This window comes from Bacillus rossius, chromosome 2 (assembly GCF_032445375.1).
Source record: "Bacillus rossius redtenbacheri isolate Brsri chromosome 2, Brsri_v3, whole genome shotgun sequence".
Lineage (NCBI taxonomy): Eukaryota > Metazoa > Arthropoda > Insecta > Phasmatodea > Bacillidae > Bacillus > Bacillus rossius.
Window position 1 is genome coordinate 17,282,589 of NC_086331.1, and position 26,539 is coordinate 17,309,127.

The 26,539-nt window shown below is 42.1% G+C and overlaps 1 protein-coding gene across 1 annotated transcript in view; it reads left to right on the forward strand.

Annotated features, from left to right (window-relative positions):
* Positions 1 to 26,539, forward strand: part of LOC134528848 (MAGE-like protein 2) — a 48,397-nt gene that overhangs the window by 17,309 nt on the left and 4,549 nt on the right. The window contains exons 2-8 of the mRNA XM_063362515.1: positions 2,705 to 2,748; positions 3,585 to 3,765; positions 4,685 to 4,728; positions 6,115 to 6,295; positions 7,325 to 7,368; positions 7,985 to 8,055; positions 9,252 to 9,398. Coding sequence (XP_063218585.1) covers positions 2,705 to 2,748; positions 3,585 to 3,765; positions 4,685 to 4,728; positions 6,115 to 6,295; positions 7,325 to 7,368; positions 7,985 to 8,055; positions 9,252 to 9,398 — 712 coding nt within the window. The remainder of the gene's footprint in view (positions 1 to 2,704; positions 2,749 to 3,584; positions 3,766 to 4,684; positions 4,729 to 6,114; positions 6,296 to 7,324; positions 7,369 to 7,984; positions 8,056 to 9,251; positions 9,399 to 26,539) is intronic.

A 26,539-nucleotide genomic window follows, 5' to 3' on the forward strand; every position in this document is an offset into this window, starting at 1 on the left:
AAGGGTTTCGAAAAAAAAAATAACATACCATATTCCTTAAAAGTAGAATCCTCACATGGCCTAAATAATTCCCCACCCCCACCTCCCACCACGAGCGAAAACCAACTGTGAATCTCGATGTAGGCCTAGTTAAAAAAAAAAAAAGATAACACCCCACACCGCAATTATTTAAGGCAATGCAGGCGTTCCCCCTTAAGTTTTTTTTTCACCCATTGACAGTGTTGCACTATGTAAACAACGTGATTTAAGTTCACTTTTGCATTTAACATGACATCTTACCAGTGGCGGATCCAGAGGTTCACTCTAGGATTTCAGAATAGCCAGAGAAAAAATGTCTTAAAATTACTAAATTTGTATTTAATCTACTCACACTACACATAACATCCAACCACCAGATTTTATGATTCTACAAGAAATTAATTAATTATATTAAAATATTTTATTGGTTTCAGAAACAATCATTTTTGTCGGCAATATTAATGTTGCAGACAACTGGTTTTTCGGGGGGGGGGGGGGGGGGGGCACTTGCCACTGGTGCCGCCCCCCCCCCCTCCCTTGGATCCGCCACTGCATCCTACACAGTGAATTTTTGAGGTTAAGGCTAGAATATTCCGATTTCAAACGCAGTGCAATCGCATTTTGTAATTTTTGGACTGCATCCAGCTTCTGTCTTATTTGTAGCGACCCGCAAAAATCGCGTTATTTTCGGTGTCTACTATAGCTACACAGTCAGCCGCTACATTTCACTTGTCGCCAGGATTGAACGTCATTGGCTCACTGGGTCATTTCAATTTTTTTTTAGAGTTTTTATTGGTTTCTTGCCCTTAGGGGCGTGAGGAAATTATCATGTACTAATGCGAAAGTGGTTTAGGTATATAATAATGCATATTTTTCAGATCTATACTTATTGGCAAGACATTAAAGACAATTTTTGTTGATCGTAATATATGTGGTTCTTATACGCGTTAGGTTTTGAGAGTTACTTTCCGTAGCCTAATTATTTATTTTTGTAAACGAACGTTTTGCAAATAAGGATAGCAATTTTACTGGAAATCGTAGCTTTCAAGCACGCTGCAACCTTACAGCAACGAGTGCCCTAAAGCGAATATAAACTTGACTATGTAACATTGTTCCGAGCATTAATAGAAAAATTTAATTTGGAATTTGTTTATGTTTCATTAATAATAATGATTTGTTTACAGTTAAACCTTTTGTATTTAATGTTTTATTTTACGGTTTTTTATAGAGTGCATTATCAGAGGTTGAAAAATAGTTTAAATAATGATTTTCACCAACTATTTTTGGGCAAGGAATTCCATAACATGATAGAAATGTTTCATTATTATATTAACTAAACAAACCATTTATACAAATAACACACATTACTGGTGTTGCAGTTTAACCATTAATGCTATAAATAGGGACATCTGTATTTCGCGAATACATTTCGTGCCAAGGTATTTCACAAAATACTGTAGCTTTTCTCCTGTGGTTATTGGCTGAGGTCGGTGAGAGGTGTCGTCCCGCTCTTGACGGGGCCAATGAGAATGTGGTCACCGTACTGCTGCACCCTCACAATTTGCCATGACTCTTAGAAAAAGCTACAGTGTTTTGTGAAATACCTTGACATGAAATGAAATCGCGAAATACAGGTGTCCATAGTCATAACAAATCTCGATAAAAGACAAATAAAAAAATTGAACATGCACACAGAGATAGAGCAGTTTCAATCAACCGATGTAAAAAAAATTAACATTAAGCAGCACAGGATTTCCGAGGAAGGGATTTTGTCAAAAAAATTATTACAGCCCAGACGCACAGTGAGCTAAAATGACGAGACAGTAGAAACAGGGGCTAGTAAATAAAGACAATGAAACAGCGACAAAAATACGAACTCAACGACGACACTAAACAGACAATGTGGACAACACGACTGCGCAGATGAACACAGCAAGGCTTCCCGAGACAGCAGTTGCGACGTTTCAGGCACGAACAAACAGACAGGGGATACAGGCGGTGCAAATACCGCAGAGCAGTTGCTTGATGAAGCAGTCCCGGCTGTCGCCGCTGGCCGCCGCTGGACTGTCATCTCACTGTCGCTGTCACCAGACCAGGGCGCCGCCGGCAGTACCAGGCCCTGACCTCCAGTGCTGAAATGTGCAGCTAGTGTAGATATGATGGGCTGGTGGAAAGGATAATGTGTTTTTGCTTTTAATACTTACTTGTTCCCCCGATCCATCAAACTGCCAGCCGGGCAGTAAGTGTGTGCGAGGCCAGGAACAGAGGTTTGTATAACTCGCTTAGTGCACTGTAATTCACTTGTGGATCGACGGGCGGGGTGCGTGTCTTGTGGGACAGGTTTGGCCCGCCGCTAAAAGAAGTTACGTGTCCGTGTGGTCGACAGGGGAGGGGTGACGCGGTGTCGCGATGTCTGAGCTGCTACCTGCTTGTTGGTGTCTAGTTAGTCTCGGGTGTGGCGTGCAGTGTGGAGCTGTGCGAGCCGCTGCTACGAGACCCTCCAGACACAGGCACGGGTCGCTAGCCCGCACGAGCTTGTGAGCCAGTGTCTAGGTAGTCTCGGGTGTGGCGTGCAGTGTGGAGCTGTGCGAGCCGCTGCTACGAGACCCTCCAGACACAGGCACGGGTCGCTAGCCCGCACGAGCTTGTGAGCAAGTGTCTAGTAAGTCTCGGGTGTGGCGTGCAGTGTGGAGCTGTGCGAGCCGCTGCTACGAGACCCTCCAGACACAGGCACGGGTCGCTAGCCCGCACGAGCTTGTGAGCCAGTGTCTAGGTAGTCTCGGGTGTGGCGTGCAGTGTGGAGCTGTGCGAGCCGCTGCTACGAGACCCTCCAGACACAGGCACGGGTCGCTAGCCCGCACGAGCTTGTGAGCCAGTGTCTAGGTAGTCTCGGGTGTGGCGTGCAGTGTGGAGCTGTGCGAGCCGCTGCTACAAGACCCTCCAGACACAGGCACGGGTCGCTAGCCCGCACGAGCTTGTGAGCAAGTGTCTAGTTAGTCTCGGGTGTGGCGTGCAGTGTGGAGCTGTGCGAGCCGCTGCTACGAGACCCTCCAGACACAGGCACGGGTCGCTAGCCCGCACGAGCTTGTGAGCAAGTGTCTAGTTAGTCTCGGGTGTGGCGTGCAGTGTGGAGCTGGGCGAGCCGCTGCTACGAGACCCTCCAGACACAGGCACGGGTCGCTAGCCCGCACGAGCTTGTGAGCAAGTGTCTAGTAAGTCTCGGGTGTGGCGTGCAGTGTGGAGCTGTGCGAGCCGCTGCTACGAGACCCTCCAGACACAGGCACGGGTCGCTAGCCCGCACGAGCTTGTGAGCAAGTGTCTAGTTAGTCTCGGGTGTGGCGTGCAGTGTGGAGCTGTGCGAGCCGCTGCTACGAGACCCTCCAGACACAGGCACGGGTCGCTAGCCCGCACGAGCTTGTGAGCAAGTGTCTAGTAAGTCTCGGGTGTGGCGTGCAGTGTGGAGCTGTGCGAGCCGCTGCTACGAGACCCTCCAGACACAGGCACGGGTCGCTAGCCCACACGTGCTTGTGAGCAAGTGTCTAGTAAGTCTCGGGTGTGGCGTGCAGTGTGGAGCTGTGCGAGCCGCTGCTACGAGACCCTCCAGATACAGGCACGGGTCGCTAGCCCGCACGAGCTTGTGAGCAAGTGTCTAGTAAGTCTCGGGTGTGGCGTGCAGTGTGAAGCTGTGCGAGCCGCTGCTACGAGACCCTCCAGACACAGGCACGGGTCGCTAGCCCGCACGAGCTTGTGAGCAAGTGTCTAGTTAGTCTCGGGTGTGGCGTGCAGTGTGAAGCTGTGCGAGCCGCTGCTACGAGACCCTCCAGACACAGGCACGGGTTGCTAGCCCGCACGTGCTTGTGAGCAAGTGTCTAGTAAGTCTCGGGTGTGGCGTGCAGTGTGAAGCTGTGCGAGCCGCTGCTACGAGACCCTCCAGACACAGGCACGGGTCGCTAGCCCGCACGTGCTTGTGAGCAAGTGTCTAGTAAGTCTCGGGTGTGGCGTGCAGTGTGGAGCTGTGCGAGCCGCTGCTACGAGACCCTCCAGACACAGGCACGGGTCGCTAGCCCACACGTGCTTGTGAGCAAGTGTCTAGTAAGTCTCGGGTGTGGCGTGCAGTGTGGAGCTGTGCGAGCCGCTGCTACGAGACCCTCCAGACACAGGCACGGGTCGCTAGCCCACACGTGCTTGTGAGCAAGTGTCTAGTAAGTCTCGGGTGTGGCGTGCAGTGTGGAGCTGTGCGAGCCGCTGCTACGAGACCCTCCAGACACAGGCACGGGTCGCTAGCCCACACGTGCTTGTGAGCAAGTGTCTAGTAAGTCTCGGGTGTGGCGTGCAGTGTGGAGCTGTGCGAGCCGCTGCTACGAGACCCTCCAGACACAGGCACGGGTCGCTAGCCCGCACGAGCTTGTGAGCAAGTGTCTAGTAAGTCTCGGGTGTGGCGTGCAGTGTGGAGCTGTGCGAGCCGCTGCTACGAGACCCTCCAGACACAGGCACGGGTCGCTAGCCCGCACGAGCTTGTGAGCAAGTGTCTAGTAAGTCTCGGGTGTGGCGTGCAGTGTGGAGCTGTGCGAGCCGCTGCTACGAGACCCTCCAGACACAGGCACGGGTCGCTAGCCCGCACGAGCTTGTGAGCAAGTGTCTAGTAAGTCTCGGGTGTGGCGTGCAGTGTGGAGCTGTGCGAGCCGCTGCTACGAGACCCTCCAGACACAGGCACGGGTCGCTAGCCCGCACGAGCTTGTGAGCAAGTGTCTAGTTAGTCTCGGGTGTGGCGTGCAGTGTGAAGCTGTGCGAGCCGCTGCTACGAGACCCTCCAGACACAGGCACGGGTCGCTAGCCCGCACGAGCTTGTGAGCAAGTGTCTAGTTAGTCTCGGGTGTGGCGTGCAGTGTGAAGCTGTGCGAGCCGCTGCTACGAGACCCTCCAGACACAGGCACGGGTCGCTAGCCCGCACGAGCTTGTGAGCAAGTGTCTAGTTAGTCTCGGGTGTGGCGTGCAGTGTGGAGCTGTGCGAGCCGCTGCTACGAGACCCTCCAGACACAGGCACGGGTCGCTAGCCCGCACGAGCTTGTGAGCAAGTGTCTAGTTAGTCTCGGGTGTGGCGTGCAGTGTGAAGCTGTGCGAGCCGCTGCTACGAGACCCTCCAGACACAGGCACGGGTCGCTAGCCCGCACGAGCTTGTGAGCAAGTGTCTAGTTAGTCTCGGGTGTGGCGTGCAGTGTGGAGCTGTGCGAGCCGCTGCTACGACACCCTCCAGACACAGGCACGGGTCGCTAGCCCGCACGAGCTTGTGAGCAAGTGTCTAGTAAGTCTCGGGTGTGGCGTGCAGTGTGGAGCTGTGCGAGCCGCTGCTACTAGACCCTCCAGACACAGGCACGGGTCGCTAGCCCGCACGTGCTTGTGAGCAAGTGTCTAGTAAGTCTCGGGTGTGGCGTGCAGTGTGAAGCTGTGCGAGCCGCTGCTACGAGACCCTCCAGACACAGGCACGGGTCGCTAGCCCACACGTGCTTGTGAGCAAGTGTCTAGTAAGTCTCGGGTGTGGCGTGCAGTGTGGAGCTGTGCGAGCCGCTGCTACGAGACCCTCCAGACACAGGCACGGGTCGCTAGCCCGCACGAGCTTGTGAGCAAGTGTCTAGTAAGTCTCGGGTGTGGCGTGCAGTGTGAAGCTGTGCGAGCCGCTGCTACGAGACCCTCCAGACACAGGCACGGGTCGCTAGCCCACACGTGCTTGTGAGCAAGTGTCTAGTAAGTCTCGGGTGTGGCGTGCAGTGTGGAGCTGTGCGAGCCGCTGCTACGAGACCCTCCAGACACAGGCACGGGTCGCTAGCCCGCACGTGCTTGTGAGCAAGTGTCTAGTAAGTCTCGGGTGTGGCGTGCAGTGTGGAGCTGTGCGAGCCGCTGCTACGAGACCCTCCAGACACAGGCACGGGTCGCTAGCCCGCACGAGCTTGTGAGCAAGTGTCTAGTAAGTCTCGGGTGTGGCGTGCAGTGTGAAGCTGTGCGAGCCGCTGCTACGAGACCCTCCAGACACAGGCACGGGTCGCTAGCCCACACGTGCTTGTGAGCAAGTGTCTAGTAAGTCTCGGGTGTGGCGTGCAGTGTGGAGCTGTGCGAGCCGCTGCTACGAGACCCTCCAGACACAGGCACGGGTCGCTAGCCCGCACGTGCTTGTGAGCAAGTGTCTAGTAAGTCTCGGGTGTGGCGTGCAGTGTGAAGCTGTGCGAGCCGCTGCTACGAGACCCTCCAGACACAGGCACGGGTCGCTAGCCCACACGTGCTTGTGAGCAAGTGTCTAGTAAGTCTCGGGTGTGGCGTGCAGTGTGGAGCTGTGCGAGCCGCTGCTACGAGACCCTCCAGACACAGGCACGGGTCGCTAGCCCGCACGAGCTTGTGAGCAAGTGTCTAGTAAGTCTCGGGTGTGGCGTGCAGTGTGAAGCTGTGCGAGCCGCTGCTACGAGACCCTCCAGACACAGGCACGGGTCGCTAGCCCGCACGAGCTTGTGAGCAAGTGTCTAGTAAGTCTCGGGTGTGGCGTGCAGTGTGGAGCTGTGCGAGCCGCTGCTACGAGACCCTCCAGACACAGGCACGGGTCGCTAGCCCACACGTGCTTGTGAGCAAGTGTCTAGTAAGTCTCGGGTGTGGCGTGCAGTGTGGAGCTGTGCGAGCCGCTGCTACGAGACCCTCCAGACACAGGCACGGGTCGCTAGCCCACACGTGCTTGTGAGCAAGTGTCTAGTTAGACTCGGGTGTGGCGTGCAGTGTGGAGCTGTGCGAGCCGCTGCTACAAGTCCCTCCAGACACAGGCACGGGTCGCTAGCCCACACGTGCTTGTGAGCAAGTGTCTAGTAAGTCTCGGGTGTGGCGTGCAGTGTGGAGCTGTGCGAGCCGCTGCTACGAGACCCTTCAGACACAGGCACGGGTCGCTAGCCCACACGTGCTTGTGAGCAAGTGTCTAGTAAGTCTCGGGTGTGGCGTGCAGTGTGGAGCTGTGCGAGCCGCTGCTACGAGACCCTCCAGACACAGGCACGGGTCGCTAGCCCACACGTGCTTGTGAGCAAGTGTCTAGTAAGTCTCGGGTGTGGCGTGCAGTGTGGAGCTGTGCGAGCCGCTGCTACGAGACCCTCCAGACACAGGCACGGGTCGCTAGCCCACACGTGCTTGTGAGCAAGTGTCTAGGAAGTCTCGGGTGTGGCGTGCAGTGTGGAGCTGTGCGAGCCGCTGCTACGAGACCCTCCAGACACAGGCACGGGTCGCTAGCCCGCACGAGCTTGTGAGCAAGTGTCTAGTAAGTCTCGGGTGTGGCGTGCAGTGTGGAGCTGTGCGAGCCGCTGCTACGAGACCCTCCAGACACAGGCACGGGTCGCTAGCCCGCACGAGCTTGTGAGCCAGTGTCTAGGTAGTCTCGGGTGTGGCGTGCAGTGTGGAGCTGTGCGAGCCGCTGCTACGAGACCCTCCAGACACAGGCACGGGTCGCTAGCCCACACGTGCTTGTGAGCAAGTGTCTAGTAAGTCTCGGGTGTGGCGTGCAGTGTGGAGCTGTGCGAGCCGCTGCTACGAGACCCTCCAGACACAGGCACGGGTTGCTAGCCCGCACGAGCTTGTGAGCAAGTGTCTAGTAAGTCTCGGGTGTGGCGTGCAGTGTGGAGCTGTGCGAGCCGCTGCTACGAGACCCTCCAGACACAGGCACGGGTCGCTAGCCCGCACGAGCTTGTGAGCCAGTGTCTAGTTAGTCTCGGGTGTGGCGTGCAGTGTGGAGCTGTGCGAGCCGCTGCTACAAGACCCTCCAGACACAGGCACGGGTCGCTAGCCCACACGTGCTTGTGAGCAAGTGTCTAGTAAGTCTCGGGTGTGGCGTGCAGTGTGGAGCTGTGCGAGCCGCTGCTACGAGACCCTCCAGACACAGGCACGGGTCGCTAGCCCGCACGAGCTTGTGAGCAAGTGTCTAGTAAGTCTCGGGTGTGGCGTGCAGTGTGGAGCTGTGCGAGCCGCTGCTACGAGACCCTCCAGACACAGGCACGGGTCGCTAGCCCGCACGAGCTTGTGAGCAAGTGTCTAGTAAGTCTCGGGTGTGGCGTGCAGTGTGGAGCTGTGCGAGCCGCTGCTACGAGACCCTGGGAACACAGAATATCGATGGGTAGAGACAGGAAAAATTCGCGGATTCAGTGACCTCCAGGAAGGTCTCTACTACACTCTACACACTCGGGAAAATGCCACCTGTTTATTGGCTGCTGACTTGTGAGTCGTCTCGACTGAGTGCCTGTGATTCGACACTCCTACGAGTGATGATCTCTAATTGGCCCTCATTACTCCAGATTAACAGTGAACCAGTGGTAAAAGCAGCGCTAATGTTTAATTAATTGAATTGTAGCATATCACGAAATGAATCCGCGTATTTTGCAGGTCTCTACTGATAAGAAATCATGATTAATTTATTTTCTTTTTTATTATGCATTCTTCCCGTGTTAGAGGTGCATCATTGTCCCAGAGTATTATATGACTGTGTTCCCAGGCATGTTCGGCAAGTCTAGATTTTTTGTGTTTCATCCTTATTATGATTTTCGTGTTTTTTAAATGCGTGTAGAAGAGGTTCGGCCAGGGGATCTTATAAACACAGTTCTATCTTTATAATTTGGCTGCAGTTGGTTTTACTCTGGTGATCATGTCTTTACTTGGAATTTGTCTTTAAAACTGTTCTTAGTCTATTTTCAGTTTTCCAGTCGTCTTATTATTATTATTATTTTTTAGAAAGGTCACTGAAGTAAGAAATACCCAATGTACCACTTGGTTTTTTCGGCAGATATTTGTTCATTGATGGAGGACCTGTGAACTGTAATGTGTTGCTTTATGTTGCCAGGTGGGTAGAAATTTGCTAGGAGTTCATATTTAAGTGAATTTATTCATCAGTATCTGATTTCTTGTCAGAGAAAAAAAAAAGAAAATAAAATAATCAGCCTTTGTTGTCAGCAATATCGAAGTTATCAGTCAATTTAAAAATAATGCGTACCTTTAATTAAGACTGAGTCTCAAGTTACCACAAACATCCATAGCCACGCAGAGATGAGTGTACCCGGATTGTTGTAAGTCTGGCAACATTGCGCGGTGCACTCGTCCCTGCCACCGCGTGTGCTATCGTTGCGATTGGCTGGCCTGCTCGCAGGGTGATTGATTAGGGGGGGGGGGGGGGAAGTTGGCACTGTACGGAGCGATTGCCCGATGCGCTGCGTCATATTCCCGAGCTCTTCAGGACTGGGTGTGGCACACTTGCCTCGACTTACTACGTACCCTCGCAGCAAGAAACTGGCCAGAATCATCAGCTCTCGCGTGCACGGCCAATCAAGGGACTGCTCATCTGTCATTGGTCGCGCAAGGAGAGAGAATCGAAGGTATTTATACCACCTACAATCACTACTGCTTTGCACGATATTACGAAAAGCGCATATGCCTTCCGCCTGGCAGTTATTAAGAACCTCCCTTAAACTCACTCCCATTTTGTACAGGGCTCGCAATCACTTCGGTTGTGCGAGACTGGCTTCAGCGTGGAGGGGCTGTTGTCGAACCAAAAAAAAAAAATGCCAATGCTTTGCAGCATTTTTGACGTGATAACGTCTTATAAATAGGGACACCTGTATTTCGCGATTTCATTTCATGTCAAAGTATTTCACAAAACACTGTAGCTTTCTCTAAGAGTCATGGCAAATTGTGAGGGTGCAGCAGTACGGTGACCACATTCTCATTGGCCCCGTCAAGAGCGGGACGACACCTCTCACCGACCTCAGCCAATAACCACAGGAGAAAAGCTACAGTATTTTGTGAAATACCTTGACACGAAATGCATTCGCGAAATACAGGTTATAAATCGATGAACGCCGGCTGCACACACGAAAAATTGTCACGTTCCGCCTGAGCCGAGCGTGCAAGAACCGGCCAACCACCGTGCGAAAAAATATTTTATAATATAAAACAGGTTAAGGCGGGCTTTTTAACCAATTGTTCGCGATTATATTTAAACAAATTATTTAAATTAAATTTGCAAAAACTGTAAATAATATTCGAAAATTAAAAAGTATGCAATTTTTCATCAATGTTTTCTTATGACGTTATCACGTAAAATTATCGTCCGTAAACCGAAATTTACAGACAACCCCCTTTTTTCTAGAAACATTGTATACAAACCAAAAGTTACAGTAATCCAATGAGGAGGTTAGGGGTCGCAACTAGGCGACCTGGGACTCCTTCACGGGCCTCGGGGTTCGATGCCAAGTCGCGGTACTCGGTCCCTAGGCCGCACGGGCGATGATGAAACCCCTGTCAGTCAGACGTGACGACTGCTTGGGGTTGCTTCAGTAAGCGATCAACTCTGAGCCACACCACCTGCTTTTCCAGTGGAATATAGCTCAAATCCCGAAACTACTGTTTTCTTAGGGATACTACTGTTTTAGTCTGCGCTGTCGTCTTTGTGGTGTCCTCAATATCTGTGTTGTCGCCTGTGCGTCCCTGTGTTGTCGATGTGTAGGCCGGATTACGGACTATCGGTTTGGTACCATCTTTGGGTTCGTCTGTTTCTCGCTGTGTTGTGTAAGTCCTTTTATTTAGTCTCTAGTCTTTATTGTCTCACTGTTTTAGCCCATGTTGTCCGTCTGTGCTACTATAATTTTTTTTCATTTAATTACTTTCTGCTTATATTTTACACCGGCTCATTTAAACTGTCCTCCGTATACAAGTGCAATTTCATATAATTATTTTTTTGTAATTCTCATCCTTTTTGTCCGTTATCGACTTTTTCTTATGAAATAAAGTGTAACAAGTTAAGGAAGTGGAGGGTAAGCGTGCGCATTTAGGGGAATATTTGGGATAAATACCTATTTACCAATACGCATTGGAAAAAAACTAATAATACAGGATGATAGAATAATTATTCTAAAATGCCCTGGAGAGCCCAAGTAATTGTACAGCAGGAGATTCTCTTTTAATGAGCAAAATGGTAAAAGTCGGCATTTGCGCACACTTACCCTCTGTGGGAGGGTAAGTGTGCGCAGCATGTCGGGTAAGTGTGCGCATAATTCTTATCAGTTGTACATTGTATACTTTATATTTCTGTACCCACTGTATTCACTTTTACACATTAAATCGTACTGGACGAACATTTATACATTTATACATAAATTTAACATATTATTTTGATAATTAAAACATTTAGAATTTATTTTTATACAACCAATAAATCTGATGCTACTATTCCCTACACACGCTACTCGCACCCAGTCAAAATCATCACATATTCTTTAAACATTAATCACAATAAAAAAACTCCGCTCCCTTCATAAGATGAGCAAAGTTCATGCCACCATTCACTACACCCACAACATTGCACCCAGTCCTCATCACTGCATGATTCATCACATCCAGGGCAGATGTAGTCTTGTGAAGGAGATTGCTGATCGGACGCACTTCTCGTATTGAATGTTAGTTTGCGTTTGGCTGTAAGTAACTTCGATGTTTCACATTTATCTTCTTTGTTGTTTTTCAACAACTGAGTGTTTGACTTGATTAGCTTTCTTTCAGCTCTTGCTTTCGCATTTTCGAATTTTTTTTCTTCCTCTTCTTTAAGTTGTGGCCGGCAGGGCCACATTTTTACTTGTAATTTATTTTTGTTGCTGGTCTCTAGTTTTATATGGTTTTTTATTTCACGTATTTTTACGCCTTTTTTAATTAATGTTAATTTATCTGTAAATTTTTTTTAAATTATATTTGTTTCTGTTAATTAGTTATACGCCTTTTGGTAGCTATCGATTATGAGTTTAAGAACATCGATTGTGTTTCACGTAAATACCACTTGGTGAGCGCCCGGCGGTTGGCTGATGACGTCAGACATTCGGCTTGCCGGGAAGAAAAAATCAGCTGGGCCGGCGAGAGAGTTTGTGCCGAGCGACCGTCGAGGACAGAGCCATGTGACGGCGCGGACTGGTTATGCCGGACGGCAACGGGCGACGAAGAGTATTGGGTTGGAGGCTCCACGATGGGTGACAGGGCAAATGGATTGCCCTGTGGTACAGAAGAAATCAAGGTAAAGAGAGGCCGCGATTTTGATTTTTACCCTCGTGGTGCTGCACTGGTTTTTGGCAAACCTAGTGAACTGTGTATTTTCCCATACTAAATTTTATTTGGACGGAACTTTTATTAGCCTGTTTGGTGAAGAGGCCCATTTGTTTCACACGTTGTTCCAGTGTGGGATTTTTTAATAAGGTCGCCCGTTTGCCTGTAGTTGCCATAAAAGTATAAGTTTGGAAGAAACGAACATTTTGCAATTTGTTTTTGAGACTTTGTCTTCGGAATTTGCATACTTAAAGTTGGCTTTAGCTAATATATCAGCTTGTGCAGTATTATTAAAAGTATGCGATCGGTATTGGACTACATGCGCAGCCTGATGTTGGTTGGTGCGGCCATTCTACGTTTTTATAAAATCATTGGCAAGTTAATAAAGAAGTAAGACTTTGTTTGAAGCTGATGATAAATACTTCTGTGGTAACATGGTTATGTTACGTGAAGAGTTTTTGCTACATTTCCCTTAAAAATAAGATAATTTTTTTTTGGTCATCGTTCACGCCTTTGTGAATTCGTACCTATGGCCCGGCGTGGCATTAGACTCTGGAGTTGGTGAGGAAGGTCAGGAAGCCAGCGCACGCCTAGGATATTAACTTTGTTTTTTTTGGCAAGTCTTTAGCAACGAACATCTGAAGAAAGACTAAACCGTTGATTGAGAGTTTAAGAACTTTATTTAAATAAATTTTTTGTACTTAAGTTTTATTATTGTAATATTTTTTTATATATTTATATATTATATTGATTGTCTTGTTTGATTTTTGGTATTAGGGCAGTCAGTATATTTTGATATTTTATAGTGGCCACGCCTCACGCCCTTATATATTTTTATACTTGTTGTTATCAGTATTTATATTTTTACGATTTTTTAAAGGTTATTGTTAGTATCGCAAATGGGGATAAGATGCTGCCATTATTAACGTCAGCTTTTGTAACTAAGCTTGTATGGTTATGTATAGTAAAAATTATTTTTGCAAATTTCTATTTTTTAATAACATACGTCCAAAGTCTTGCCTCTTGTTTGTTTAATGGTTACTCTACTATTATATCCTTTGAAATTTTTGGCCTGACCCCTGGGCAGTGGTGTGGGGAATTTATATTGTTTAGCTTTTTATGCCTGGTTTTAATATTAATTTTTTCCCTTCGCGCCCAGAGTGAGTCGGGGACGCAACCCCTCTTCCAATTAAGGAGGAAGAAGGGTTACAAAGTTTCTTTTTTTCTAGGAGCAAATTTTTGTAAGGTGTTGCAGTTAAAATCTCAGATTTCTGCCCAATTCTTTTCCTTTTGGTTTGCTTTAGAGCTTTGGGCAAGGGATAGGTAAATCACTGTGACTGAGACAGTTGGTCCTGACGAAGTACCAGCAATTTGAATGATTTCTATTAGTGACACGTTTGTGTTTTCTTGCGTCTTTGTTCCTTCTCCTGTTATTTTATCTTCCAAATCTTTAACTTCTACAACTGGAAAAAATAATAATATGAACCTATGATTCCAATACAGTAATTATGTAATAGCAAAATACTAATAATAAACTAATTGAATGCATTTTTCGAGAACGAGTGGCAAAGTGTACGCAGGCGGGTAAGTGTGCGCATTAACAATATTGGTGCGCACACTTGCACGCCTGCAACACTAGTTCATAAAAGTCCCGCTAGATGGGATAAGAAGGAACATTTTCACAAGTGAGCTACAGCAAACGTAAGCTACGCCTGCCAGTTTTTACGCGACAACTGCGAGAACACGATTGAATTATTTTCAAAGGCCCTAGCTCTTATATTAACATACCAAAATATGACATATACAGTGAAAACTAGTATATTACCTGTACAAATCGCAGAATTCAATTAGGAATCTTCGCTGTTCATTCTTCTTGCTTCTTTGCCAACTCGCTACAATAATAGCATGTCAATTGCTGCACCAGTGTTGCCAATTACTGAAAAACTTCACTGCGCACACTTTCCCGCCTGCGCACACTTACCCTCCACTACCTTATATGATATGACCAAACTAACATCTTATATCTTAAAACTACATCTTCAACGACAATACGCCAACATGAGAAACTGCCTTGAACTAGACTTCAGATCAAAATTTTGTTTTCTGGACACATTCTCAGAAAGCAACAGTCTTTGAATATTTGCGGGTTGTGGAGGGGGGGGGGGGGGTGTTTCCCTATGCGGTGGAGAAGGCAATACTACAGGGGCTTCCGCTAGATCTGTTCGCGTCAGTACGCCATAACGCACAGATTTCTCTTTACCTAGCAGTGTTATTTATTTAAATATATACCTATAAGGAACAGAAATATTAATGCAAAATTACAGATTTTTGTAAATTTGTACATACACACGAAAACAACTTTATAACTGCCAAATGGTGTTCGCAGTGATACTGGGTTCGGATTCTTACGCCGGGTATTTATGCTTTGTGTTGTACCAGTAACGCCGATAGTTAAAGCTATTCGTAAACCATTACTTGGCTAGCTTTCCAGTGCTAACTATGCACATTATTAAGCTTAATAACACAAAATAAAGTCCCATTATAGAATATTCGATTATCTTTTCAACGGTTGGAAAACATATTTTAAATGAATAATCAATTAAAATATAAAATTGTGCGATAATTTTCGTAACAAATATACTCAGTATTATCTCGAGGAAAAATTATTTCATACATGCAAATATAACCATAACCATGTGTTGTACAAATTTACAATGTCTTTCGTGTAGTATTGGAAACTATTTTTTGGGAACTGATTTCCAAAGGAATCTTTTGTAAAAGTACAGAATATATATTTTTTTTTTGGGGCTCGGAGAACAGTAGATATCACCCCCGGGCACCATTTTCCAGGGCCGTCTCTTTGGGGGGGGGGGGGGGGGGCAAAATCCTCGGGACCCGGTTACTTTTAAAGACTTTTTAATGCGTGGATTTGCCCTGATAGCAGGATGAAAATTCCAAATCTGGAAACCTCTGAGCTATGCGATGTGCTGATATCACGTTTTCAGTCGTGGCCTCGGTATCTTTGTGCAAGCGAATCTGACTGGAAGAGAAGTTATGATATAGAGCATCCCACTCTTAGATTGCAGTGTGGAAGTAAATGGGCGCATTCTCTCTCTCTCTAACACACGCCGATTGCCGTTAGCACTGTCATTGTTACTTCGTGCGTTGATGCCAAATATCAAACGAAAATTATAATTTTGATTTTTGGACCAAGCTTTTTTTCATATTGTATAGCATCGAAATACGCATCAGGCAATGCTTATTTTGAATACTTAACAATATTTTAAGTGTCCGAAAAAATTAAAAAACATAACTTATTCTCTGCGAACTGTTTTGAAGTTTTCCGATATGTTTCACATCAAAACAAAAACACCTACATGGATATTTCATTCAGATTTTTTTTATTAGTAAATTAATGCCTTAGGACGCCACCGAACAAATGTTAAGACAAAAACTGTACTGGTTTCACTTAAATAATTTTTTTAATATATTGAAATGCATTTTCTCACAAACTGACACATCAAAACGTTGACCAGCGGAAAAGTTTTTTTCTATTAAAGATAGATGGGGGACGAAAGCGTGAAAAATGTTCACAATGAATTGAATTAGTTTTTAAAAGCAGCTCCATCTCAATTGCTTCTACAGTTTCCGTGGAAATAGCTGTTAAATATGTGTCTTATCAGTACAAGAGCGCGCGCTGTCGTCGTAAGAGGAAACAGGGTCGTGTGTTTAGATAAGTGGGGTTCTGTCCTACAAGCAATTTCAAATACATGGCTTCCTTAGTCAACAAAAATATTTTAATCGATTCTTGAACATAATATGTAAAATGTATGAAATAAATACGAAGGAATTTAATAGCGATCATGGTACAAAATTTTGAATTATTTTTCTATCCTTCTCAACACCAAGCATCGTATCAAACATTGTTTTAGACAAAGTTTTGGAAAATAATTATGATATTTACAAACAATTTAAACAGATTTGATAAGGTGTCTACTAAGGCAGTTACGTTTTTTTTGTCCGGTGGAAATTTTTTTCGAACCCATGCAGTTATGGCTGGTCGTATCAAAAATTTATTTAGAAAAAATTTTTCGGCATTAGGTACTCCGAGTTATCATACGTTAAAACGGATTCGATATTATTCATATTATGGGAGTTATTGCGATTTTTCTGTTTTTCAAAAAATCTTCCCCATTTCGAACCAGTTGTTCGGATTTTTCCCATAACTTACTCGACCGAGAATTTCCATTACCGTAATTTATTTATCATTTTGGACATGACTTGTCCAAAAATACGGCATTTATCGGGCCCATGAAAATGTGATATATAGGGTAGTTCCGGGATAGATGGACCACCGGGAGAGACGGACCACTGCTAATATTTCATAAACCAGTCGCTAGAATGCAACTGTACCCAGTTTGTTCGATGATGGTGGACGCGTAACTATTGTGATTAAGTTTTTGGAATGTTATGTAACCCAGTTTACAAGTAAAACGTGCCTATTGTAACGAGGTAGGTGAAAAACGTTTTAATGCATTCAGTTCTTTTAATGTTTTGACTATTTTAATTCATGATTTTATTATATTCACATTGTTAAGGGTATATTTTAACTTTCTGCTTTACTGTAAGCTTACGTGGAGTTTTTTTTTTCCAAAGAATATCGTAGTTTTTGACTGGTACATTTCTCCCATAGTTTTGGGATAGATGGACCAGACACATTTAGGGATAGACGGACCACTTATTTTAGTGGTGTACATGGTATACTCGTATATGTGTAGTGTGAACAGGGTATTTTGAAGGAATAGTAGCCTAAATAAAATAATCTGTGGATAAAGATTTTAAAATTATTGTGGAAGCCGGTTGTGGCAGAAGGTTTTTGTATATAAAATAACTGGCCTACATACATAAAATCAAAATAACAATTAAATATAATTGATAACTTATTTAAAAAAAAACTCGTTTGATTCTACGGCAAACATTTTACTCTTTTAATTATAATAAAAATGAATACAGTAATTTAAAACGTTTGTCGGAAAATTATACTAACAGATATAGATAATTGTGATACTTAGGGCACCGTGGTTTGTTTTCCTTAATATTGTTACAGCAGCTAGGCGCATTGCTTCGGAAATTGTACACTAATAAACCCTTATGTGATAATTTAAATAATGTATTTTATTTAACTATGTCTTCTTAAAACCATAAGACATGCTGTTTTTACTAGTTCTATCAGTAGACTATAGTAGTTAATTTTTGGGGTCCTTTTTCCCCCCAGGAAAATGCCCACATTTTACCAGCGTAAAGGCATTTCTACTCGAGGCCTATGGACAAAGGAGAGTCCACATAGAGCGGAGAAGGTTCATTTATTCCTCCATATTGTATTTTCAAGGGCAAGACGAGTACACAGATGGAATGCCTCCGGGATCTGTGCTTAAGATGTCACAAAAATCAGCTTATGTAAATTCTGAAATTTTTTTGATTGGCTTCGAAACCATTTCACCCCAAGAAAATCACAAGGGTATGTTCTACTAATAGTGGATGGCCATATATCACACACTAGCAACACAGAAATGCTCGAATTGCAGAGAGCAACGGAATAATTTTGTTAAGTCTCCCAAGCCACACAACACATTGGCTCCAACCATTAGACCGGGTATTTTTTAAGTCTCTGAAATCATACTACTTTAAGGCATGCAAAAACTTCATGGCAAACAACCCTTTAAGAAAACTAACAAGGCTACAGTTCGGAGAAATGCTGAGTGCTGCCTGGAACAAGTCAGCATCAGTTGAAAATGGCATCTCTGCATTTAGAGCTACAGGAATTATACCTTTCAACCCTAATGTAATCCCAGAACATGCTTTTCTTACAAACACCAATGGGCAGAACCTAACTTCAGATGGGACCCAACCAGAAACTGAACATGTTGATACACCGACTGAACAAAGTGTCATAAGTTCTAGAACATGTTTTGTAGTAAATTCAGGAGAGAATATTTCGTCTTTCCAAGGGACTTCTCAAAGTTCTCTTCCAGGATTTTGATAGAGAACCTCTCCTATTTGCCTGTGACTTCTCAAACTTCTCTTCCAGGGACCTCAACAGAGAACATTTCACCGTCCCTTGAGATTTCCGATAGTGAGACCGCTTACGTAAAAAGATGCAATGTTGCTACACCTGAAAAGATACCGCAAATAATTTCGTCGAAAGAGTTAACACCCAGAAAAATTTTGTATGATATTTCTCCAGTGCCCTTGGTAAATAAAGCTAAATTATTACGACGAAGAGGTAAACTAGCACATCTAGCCAAAATTCTCAACTCTCCTGAAAACGTAGCAGTGTTAAAGGAGAAGAAAAAAACACGAAAAGAAGAGCAAGAAAATAAATTGAACAAAAGAGCGGAACGAGAAAAATGCAAACAAGTAAAAGAACAAAAAGAGAGAAAAAAACAAGCCAAATTTAACATCAGGAGGACACATCATACAAAAGATGAGGAAAATCAATTTTTCTACGAGAAGAGGAAGAAGAAATAAAGGAAATTCAAGTCTGCCTCATTCATCGGAAAGTGAAGACTCTCCAGTTCTAAATGATGAAAGTGACGATGGTCTACCAGAAGAGTGGAATGAAAATGAATGTGTTGGTTGCGGAGAAGATTATAACGAAACACAAAAGTGCGACGTGTGGTTTCATGAAGGCTGCAGTCAATATGAAAATGTGTGTCACGAATGTGGAAAAAAATTACTAAAAGGAAGGCGTAGGGCAGAGTGAATATTTCATTTGGAAGCACAATATTTTAATATTTAGATTTTAGTTTGATTGATAGTTAACTGTAATTTAATGCCGTTTTCCTTATCAGCTGAAATAAGTTACTAAAATAATATTTTTACTATTGTTTTAAAATCATATTTAATATTTTGTTACTGTCCCTAGCAATGCCTTTATTGTATTAAAAAAGTTAAAAAAGTGAAATGTTGTATTAAGCAAAATATGACTTTCTAATAAAATTTTATAATTCCTGGTCCATCTAACCCATACCATGTGGACCATCTCACCCATAGGACTGTGGGATAGATGGACCATGCAACCTTTTTTTAAAAAGGGTTAAAGTTATACAAAATATTCAGAATCAACATACGTATTTATGTCCCAAAACGTAAAGGAAACATCACTGCGCTTCATTTGGACTAATAATATATGTCGTTGAACACAAATATTCAGAATAATATATAAAACAAAAAACATGGTCCATCTCTCCCGGAACTACCCTATATATATATGGGATTTTTAGAACATAAAAGAAAACTATAAGAAATTTTCGTCTACAATAGGTAGTTTTTATTTGAAATTTATATAAAAGTGGCATTATTACAAATTTATATGTGTAATAGTATAAAATATTATAAATTACGATATGATTTCTTAAAATGCTTCTTGTTCGATCCGAATTACAAAGACACGCATCTCCTGAAATTCGTAATGTGTTAGAGATTTGGCAACAGCGTGCGCCATAAGCCGTGTACTGCAATCTAAGAGTGGGACGGGCTATAGCAGAGTACACGGAGGGGGAAAAAATATTTGTAAGATATTTTGTTTCATGTTGGATGAGGAGAAGGTTAGGCTATCGCCAGGTGACGCAACGTTAAAAACCCGATAAGGCAATGACAGCTTCTGTTGCAGCCAGTAACTCAAAATTATCTACGCACCTTGATTGGTCTATTGTGTTCATTCTGTTTTAGCGTGATAAAGTAAGTGCGGACAATCCACAAATAGTTGGCCAAGAATACTCGTGATTTATATATATAGACATGTGTGTGAGTATATTTTTTTCGATCTAGCTGTCTCATGTTTGTTTGGAATATTAATTAAATGACCGATGTAAGCACAAAGTTCGGAAATATCACTCAAGAAACAGTGGTGTGTATCGTGGCTTAAAAAATATTTGTTATGTAATGTATTAAATACACGACGAGTCTAATTTTGTTCGGAGTTAAAAATATGTGAGCATACTTATCAGTAGAGACCCGGAAATTTCGCGGATTCATTTAGTCGCAAGCTAGAATGCAAACCTTCACACTCTCGCACTGTGTTCATGATTGGACCGCAGTTGTTTGGACACGCCCGTCTACGACCGTGAGCCAATGATGCCCAGCCAGGAGAGAAGTAAGCGAATCAGGCAGTGCCAAATAACAAGGATAAAAATGTTCTCTCTAAGAAATCAACCAATGGAAAAGTAAACATGGGTCGAGAACACCTATAACTTTGAATTCTATCCTGAGGCCAGAAGAATCCGCGAAATTTCCGGGTCTCTACTTATCACAGTCATCAATACGAGCACTTATTAATTTTATCTACTTATTTAAAAATGCGATTCAAATAAAATGCAGTGCTCTAAATTTCTCAGGAAAAAATGGAATATCGACATAAAGCAGGTGTTGAAAAGTGGAAAGAAAAGTTCCAAAACGAATAAAAGTCTAACAAAGTTGAAACAAATTTATTTTGAATTAATTTTTAAATGTGAATTCTGATTCTATGGTTGAAACTCTCTCTGATATGACAGAGCAAAAGAAAAAAAAACTAATTTAGAATGATTATTGAATCTCAATTTGATTACGTAAATGTTAATTTTTAAAATAACAATTTTGTTATATTTTTGAAAAGGTATTAAAGCATAAAAATTTTCTTTTATTGAGAGAAATTCTAAAAAACCTTTTATTAAAGTGCTTAAAGAAAAAGAAACATTAAGTAATGTCCTGTTTATACAGCATTATAAACTCTTGACGATATACAGACTTTTGTTTTATTTTAAACTAGCTTAAAACCCGTGGCTTCGATCATGCATTTTAAAATATTGCTAATATCTTACCATTGAAAAAAGTATATGATTAATTCCAAACATTTTTATTAAATAAAAATACACAATAAACTGTCAGGTGTTTAAAAGATTTATTTCATAACAAAATCTTTTAGATTATTTTTTTAAAGTAGATATGCGCAGCCCACTTTAATTTTTAGTATAGATAAAGTATCTTATTTTCAAACTTCTATTTCAGAATGTTCAGTAGGATATTTTACCTAAATGAAATCACACTTAACTCCTTTTCATTTTATGAGGTAGAAAAAAAATGTTAAACACTAACCTGTTTCGTTTTAACTATGTTTATGCCATCGTTTACACTAAAACTTTCATTTACTATGGTTAGGGACCGGAAAAATTCGCGGTTTCGATGGCATTCAGGATAGACTGCACATTCCCCTGTACACTCGGACAAGTAACGCAAGTTCATTGGCTGCCGACTTGTGAGTCGTCCCAGCTGGTTTGACTGTGATTCGATCCTTCTTTGGTTGAGGGTTTATAATTGGTTGAGATTCGTCCAGATTAACAGTAAGCCAATAGCAAAATCGTCTACAAGGCATATGTATTTGAATATTAGCCTATCGCCGAATGAATCCGCGAATTTTTCCGGTCTCTAACTATGGTTAAATCTGTGCTTAAAATAATTATTATTATAAATTCTTCCCACTAATAAAGGAATTTTGATACCAACACATTTTTATTTGAAATAAAAGTGTACAGATATGAACTTTACCAACTAACGTATAAGTTGGTAATTAGTTTCCTTAGTATAACTTAAATAAAATCCCCAAGAGGGGATATTTCGGAGAACGTTGAATAAGAGAAGGTAGCTGAAGATATATTTACCTATCAAAAAAAATCTAAAATTATGTTTGATTTGTTCAGACGATGTTATGTTTTAATGTGAAAACCATATTTACAACATTTCACCTTTGAAAAATGAAGAACGTCAGCAATTTGTAAAAAAATAAAAATTGGTATACTTTGCATGTTTATAAATCATACCACATGAATTACATCCTGCTTGATTAGATTCATAGATACGACTTTTATAATAAAAAAACAATACCGCCTTTTTAAACCCTTTTGCGGTCGAATATACAACAAATGCTAAAGGTTAAAACATTATATCAAATCAGAATTTTGTACGTTCTTCTTGCTCAATTTTTCACCATCTTAATTAGCTTGGATATATAGATTATTACTATAAAAAAACGTGCCCCCGTTTCACTGATTTTGACGTCGAATATCGGAAAAATGAAAAAAAATTGTAATTAATTATTTATGTTATTTTGTTTGCGGTGGAGATATTAAATATTTACGATTAAACAAAACTTATTCCCTTTTCACAAACTTAAAAGACGAAATCTGTAATATTTAAAAAAATGCAATTTGAAACTTTATAATGCTTAATGTTCATTCGTTATTTCTAACCTACATATTAATAGGTTCGAAAATATGCATTTTTTCCCTTTAAACCAGACTTAACCTCTATACCGCCCTTAGGGGTGAAATCTTCGCAAATAAGTTAAATAATTTTATAGTTTGTTATTTTTACCCTTAAATTACACGTTATATTTTAATTTTTTTAATAAATGAAGGCTTGCCCAGTTTTCACCCCCATTAAACGATGAATTTTAATAAACGCAAAAAATGAGAAATACGTAACTCTAGTTGCAAGTTTTTTACATTCTTACGTCTTATTTTGATTGGATTGAAGGTGTAGATTTTTTCCCCGTTTTAAAAATACTCCTAACTCTTTTACCAACCTTATAGTGTGAATTTCGCAAACTGGTAAAATTGTGTTGGTACTTTTCGTATGTTTATAATTGGTACCCAAAATAATTTATTATATTTAATTCAGAAATATATTTTAATCTTAAACCATATAGCTATAGGTACTCTTTTTAACATCTTGGGGGTTGCATTTCGCAAAATGTAAAATCTGTGGTTAGTAGTTTTCGTACGTTTATTATTCGTACCCAATATCTTTTAATTATGCTTCATTAAATTATAAGTTAAATTTATATATCTTAAAACTATATTAATCCCTTTTTCATACCTTAGGGATATAAAGCCCAATTGGTAAATTGTAGTTTGTAGTTTTTTGAGTGTTTTTATTGATCTCTTGTATCTTTTGTTATGCTTGGTTAAATTAGGAGATATAATAAATTATCTTTAATCCATATTTAGGTAGGCCCTACCTCTTTTCCACCCCTTAGAGGTAAAATTTCACAAAACGGCAAATTTGTGGTTGGTAGTGTTCTTATGTTTATTATACCTAAGTACCAAAAAAATATGATGCTTAATTTTATTCGGAGATACAATTAGTAATCTTAAAACCATATGTATCTTTTTCACCACCAAGGGGTTGCATTTTTCGAAATATAAAAGTTGTGGTTTAAAATGTTCGTATGTTTGTTATTGTATCCCAAGATTATTTATTTCAATAATTAAATTCGGAGATATAATTAGGTATTAATAATAAAACCATACTTTCCCCTTTTTCATTCCTTAGGGTTAGAATTTAGGGAAACATAAACATTTTTATTAGTTCTTTTGGTATGTTTATTATTAATACCTAATAAATTATATTACGTTTAATTAAATTGGATATATAATTGTTAATCTTAAATGCATACATACCTATTTACACCTTATGGTTTGATTTTAAAATAAATATTTTTGTTGGTAGTTTTTGTTTATTATTTGAAAATAAAATAATTTTTTCCGCTAAATTAAATTCATATATATAATTTTTATTCTTAAAAACATATTTACCCACCTTTTTCACTCTTTAGGTTGATCTCCGTAAAATATAAAAATTGTGGTTGTAGTTTTCGTATGTTTATTATTGTTACCCAATATTTATTGTTACCCCATATTTTTTTACATTTAAAAATTCTGAGATATAATTATTAATCTTTAAAACAACTCTTACCCCCTTTTCACCCTTAGTGGTTAAATTTCGCAAAATAGCTGTAAAACGTTTGGTTGGTAGTTTTGGATGTTATTTATTGGTATCAATATCAGTTATTATACTTAATTAAATGCTGAGATATAATTACTAATCTTAAAAATATATTTAACCTTTTTTCATCAGTTAGAGGTTGACATACACACAATTTAAAATTTTTGGTTGGATGATTTGTATGTGAATTATTAATACAGAATATATTTTCTTCACGATTAGTTTAGAGTTATGATTAATTATCTTAAAACATATTATTTACCCCTTTTTCACCCCATTACGGGTGGAAATCTGTAACAATATATAGCCTGGTTTTTAAGTTAGCCAAAGAACCTTATAGTAAAAAGATAAATCAAAATTCAGTAAGTAGTTTTCGATTGATACTAGAACAGAAAAATAAAGTTTTGAGTTCTTAATAATAATTTAAATAGACATTTCAAATATATATATTTTTTCATAATTTCATCAATTTACAGACTTTATGCCTTGAAATGTTTTATTATTAGTTTAGGTAGCCAGGTGTTTGGAGAGTTGTGTATTAAGTAATATTTATTTGGGGGGGGGGGGGGCAACGACAATATTAGCCCCAGGCCCTTTATTTCTCTCGCCGGCCCTGCGTGCGACCTGACTCGTGCTTCTGTGTGCTCCTGCTTCGTCCGGGGCCTGGACTGGCGTTGAAAGGGAGGGCGGCGCGTTGGTTTTGAAACTGTTACGAACACAGACAGGACCGCGACACGCGCCAGGTTCGGAGCTGGCTGGCGGCCCTGCACGGCCACTGGCGTCACCCGCCATGTCACGTGCCGTCCATTGACGTAAAGCAGGCCACGCGCTCCTGGCCTGATTAGAAGGGTCTTCGTTACCCCCTCCCCCTCTACACACCCCGCATCGTCACGCCTCGGGCTATTATCACCTTTAGCGGAATGGGAATTCCGGGCTTACATAATTGATCAGCTGAGTGGAAAAAGGATAACATTCCGGCACTTCAATTATTCGTATTTCTTTACTTACTTTGACTATGGACTCGGAAATTGTGTACTTTTGCCGTATACTACTACACCTACAGTTGCACAATAGTGAAGTTTTTTTATCCAAACTGTAGTTTTCGTACAAATCAGTTTTTCCTATTTTTCTCAAAACATGTATATATGGAATATTAACCTTTTTCCACTCAGCTGTTCAATTGTACATAATAAATGTCCAATCCCAATCGCTAGCACTTAAAAATGTTAATTCGCATGTCACAAAATGTCTTATCAGGTAGGACCTACAGTACGCACTCCTCACTGGAGCTAGGTTCAACAGTGGTTCGCCCCTTACCTCGCGCCTGTCCACACACACACAGTCTTGCGCCACTGAGTCGCCGCACTCTCGCGATCCAGTCTAACTCGGCGTCGCGCCACTCTCGAGTGGGTATCTATCTCGCCCTCTTCGCCGATGCCGCACTTCCCTTCACTCGCGGAACTCTCCGACCTCTCAGAACTCTCGGAATTGTCGCGGAACTCGTCGCCGCATTCACGCAGCCATCGCGGAACTGCCACGGATGCTGGCATCGTTGCTTAAATACTAGTGGGTCGTATTTTCAGAACCGACTAGAGCAGCCGTGACGAGTCGCGTCATCCCGCGCTGACCCGCGCCCGAAACATTAAGAATAGCTTCGCTTGTTCACGCCACTCCGCGCGGCGGCCCGCGGAATTCCCAAGACCGCTCAGAGATAGAATACAGCACCGAGGAATGATGATAAGCGGGGAGCGGAGGGGGAGAGGGGTAGCGAAGACCCTTGTAATCCGGCCAGGAGCGCGTGGCATGCCTTACGTCAGTGGACGGCACGTGACACGGCTCGTGACGTCAGTGACCATGCAGGGCCGCCAGCCAGCTCCGAAACTGGCGCGTGTCGCGGTTCTGTCTGCGTTCGTAACAATACGAAAACTACTAACTAAATTTTTTCCATGTTACATATTTTAAACCATAAGTTTGGTAAAAGGGGCAGGTGTGTTTTTAAAAACAAAGACAAACCCATCCAGTTTAATTAGAACTAGAAGTAAGAAACTAAAATATTGCATCTATAGTTACGTATTGCTTATTTTTTACGTTTATTAAAATTCGCCCATAAATGGGTATTAAAACAGTAATATTCATTTATTTAAAAAAAATTATCTTATGAAACATAAATCAAATTATAACAATTTTAAACTAATAATTATTATTTTATTATTTTACTAATTTGCAAGATTGCACCCCTTAGGGGTGTAATGGGTTTAGGCAAAGTTTAGTTTAAAGAGAAAAAAAAAGTAATTCCGAATATACTAGATCTAAGTGTTAGACATTGAGAATGATCAACAAGCATATAGAGTTACAAATTATATTTTTTCTTTTCAGTTTTCTAGGTTTCGTCTTTTAAGGGAGTATGTTTCATAAAAAAATCATTTCTCCATAGCAAAGATAGATGGATGCAAGAAACTTAGCATGAATAACGTAAATACTTAATAACTGAAGAGTACTTTTACCATTTTTCGATATTTAACCTCAAAAGCAGTAATGCGGTGACACCTTAGTTTTTATGGTAACAACTCATAGAATTTCTAAGATATAAGTTAAGAAACCGAGCAAGATT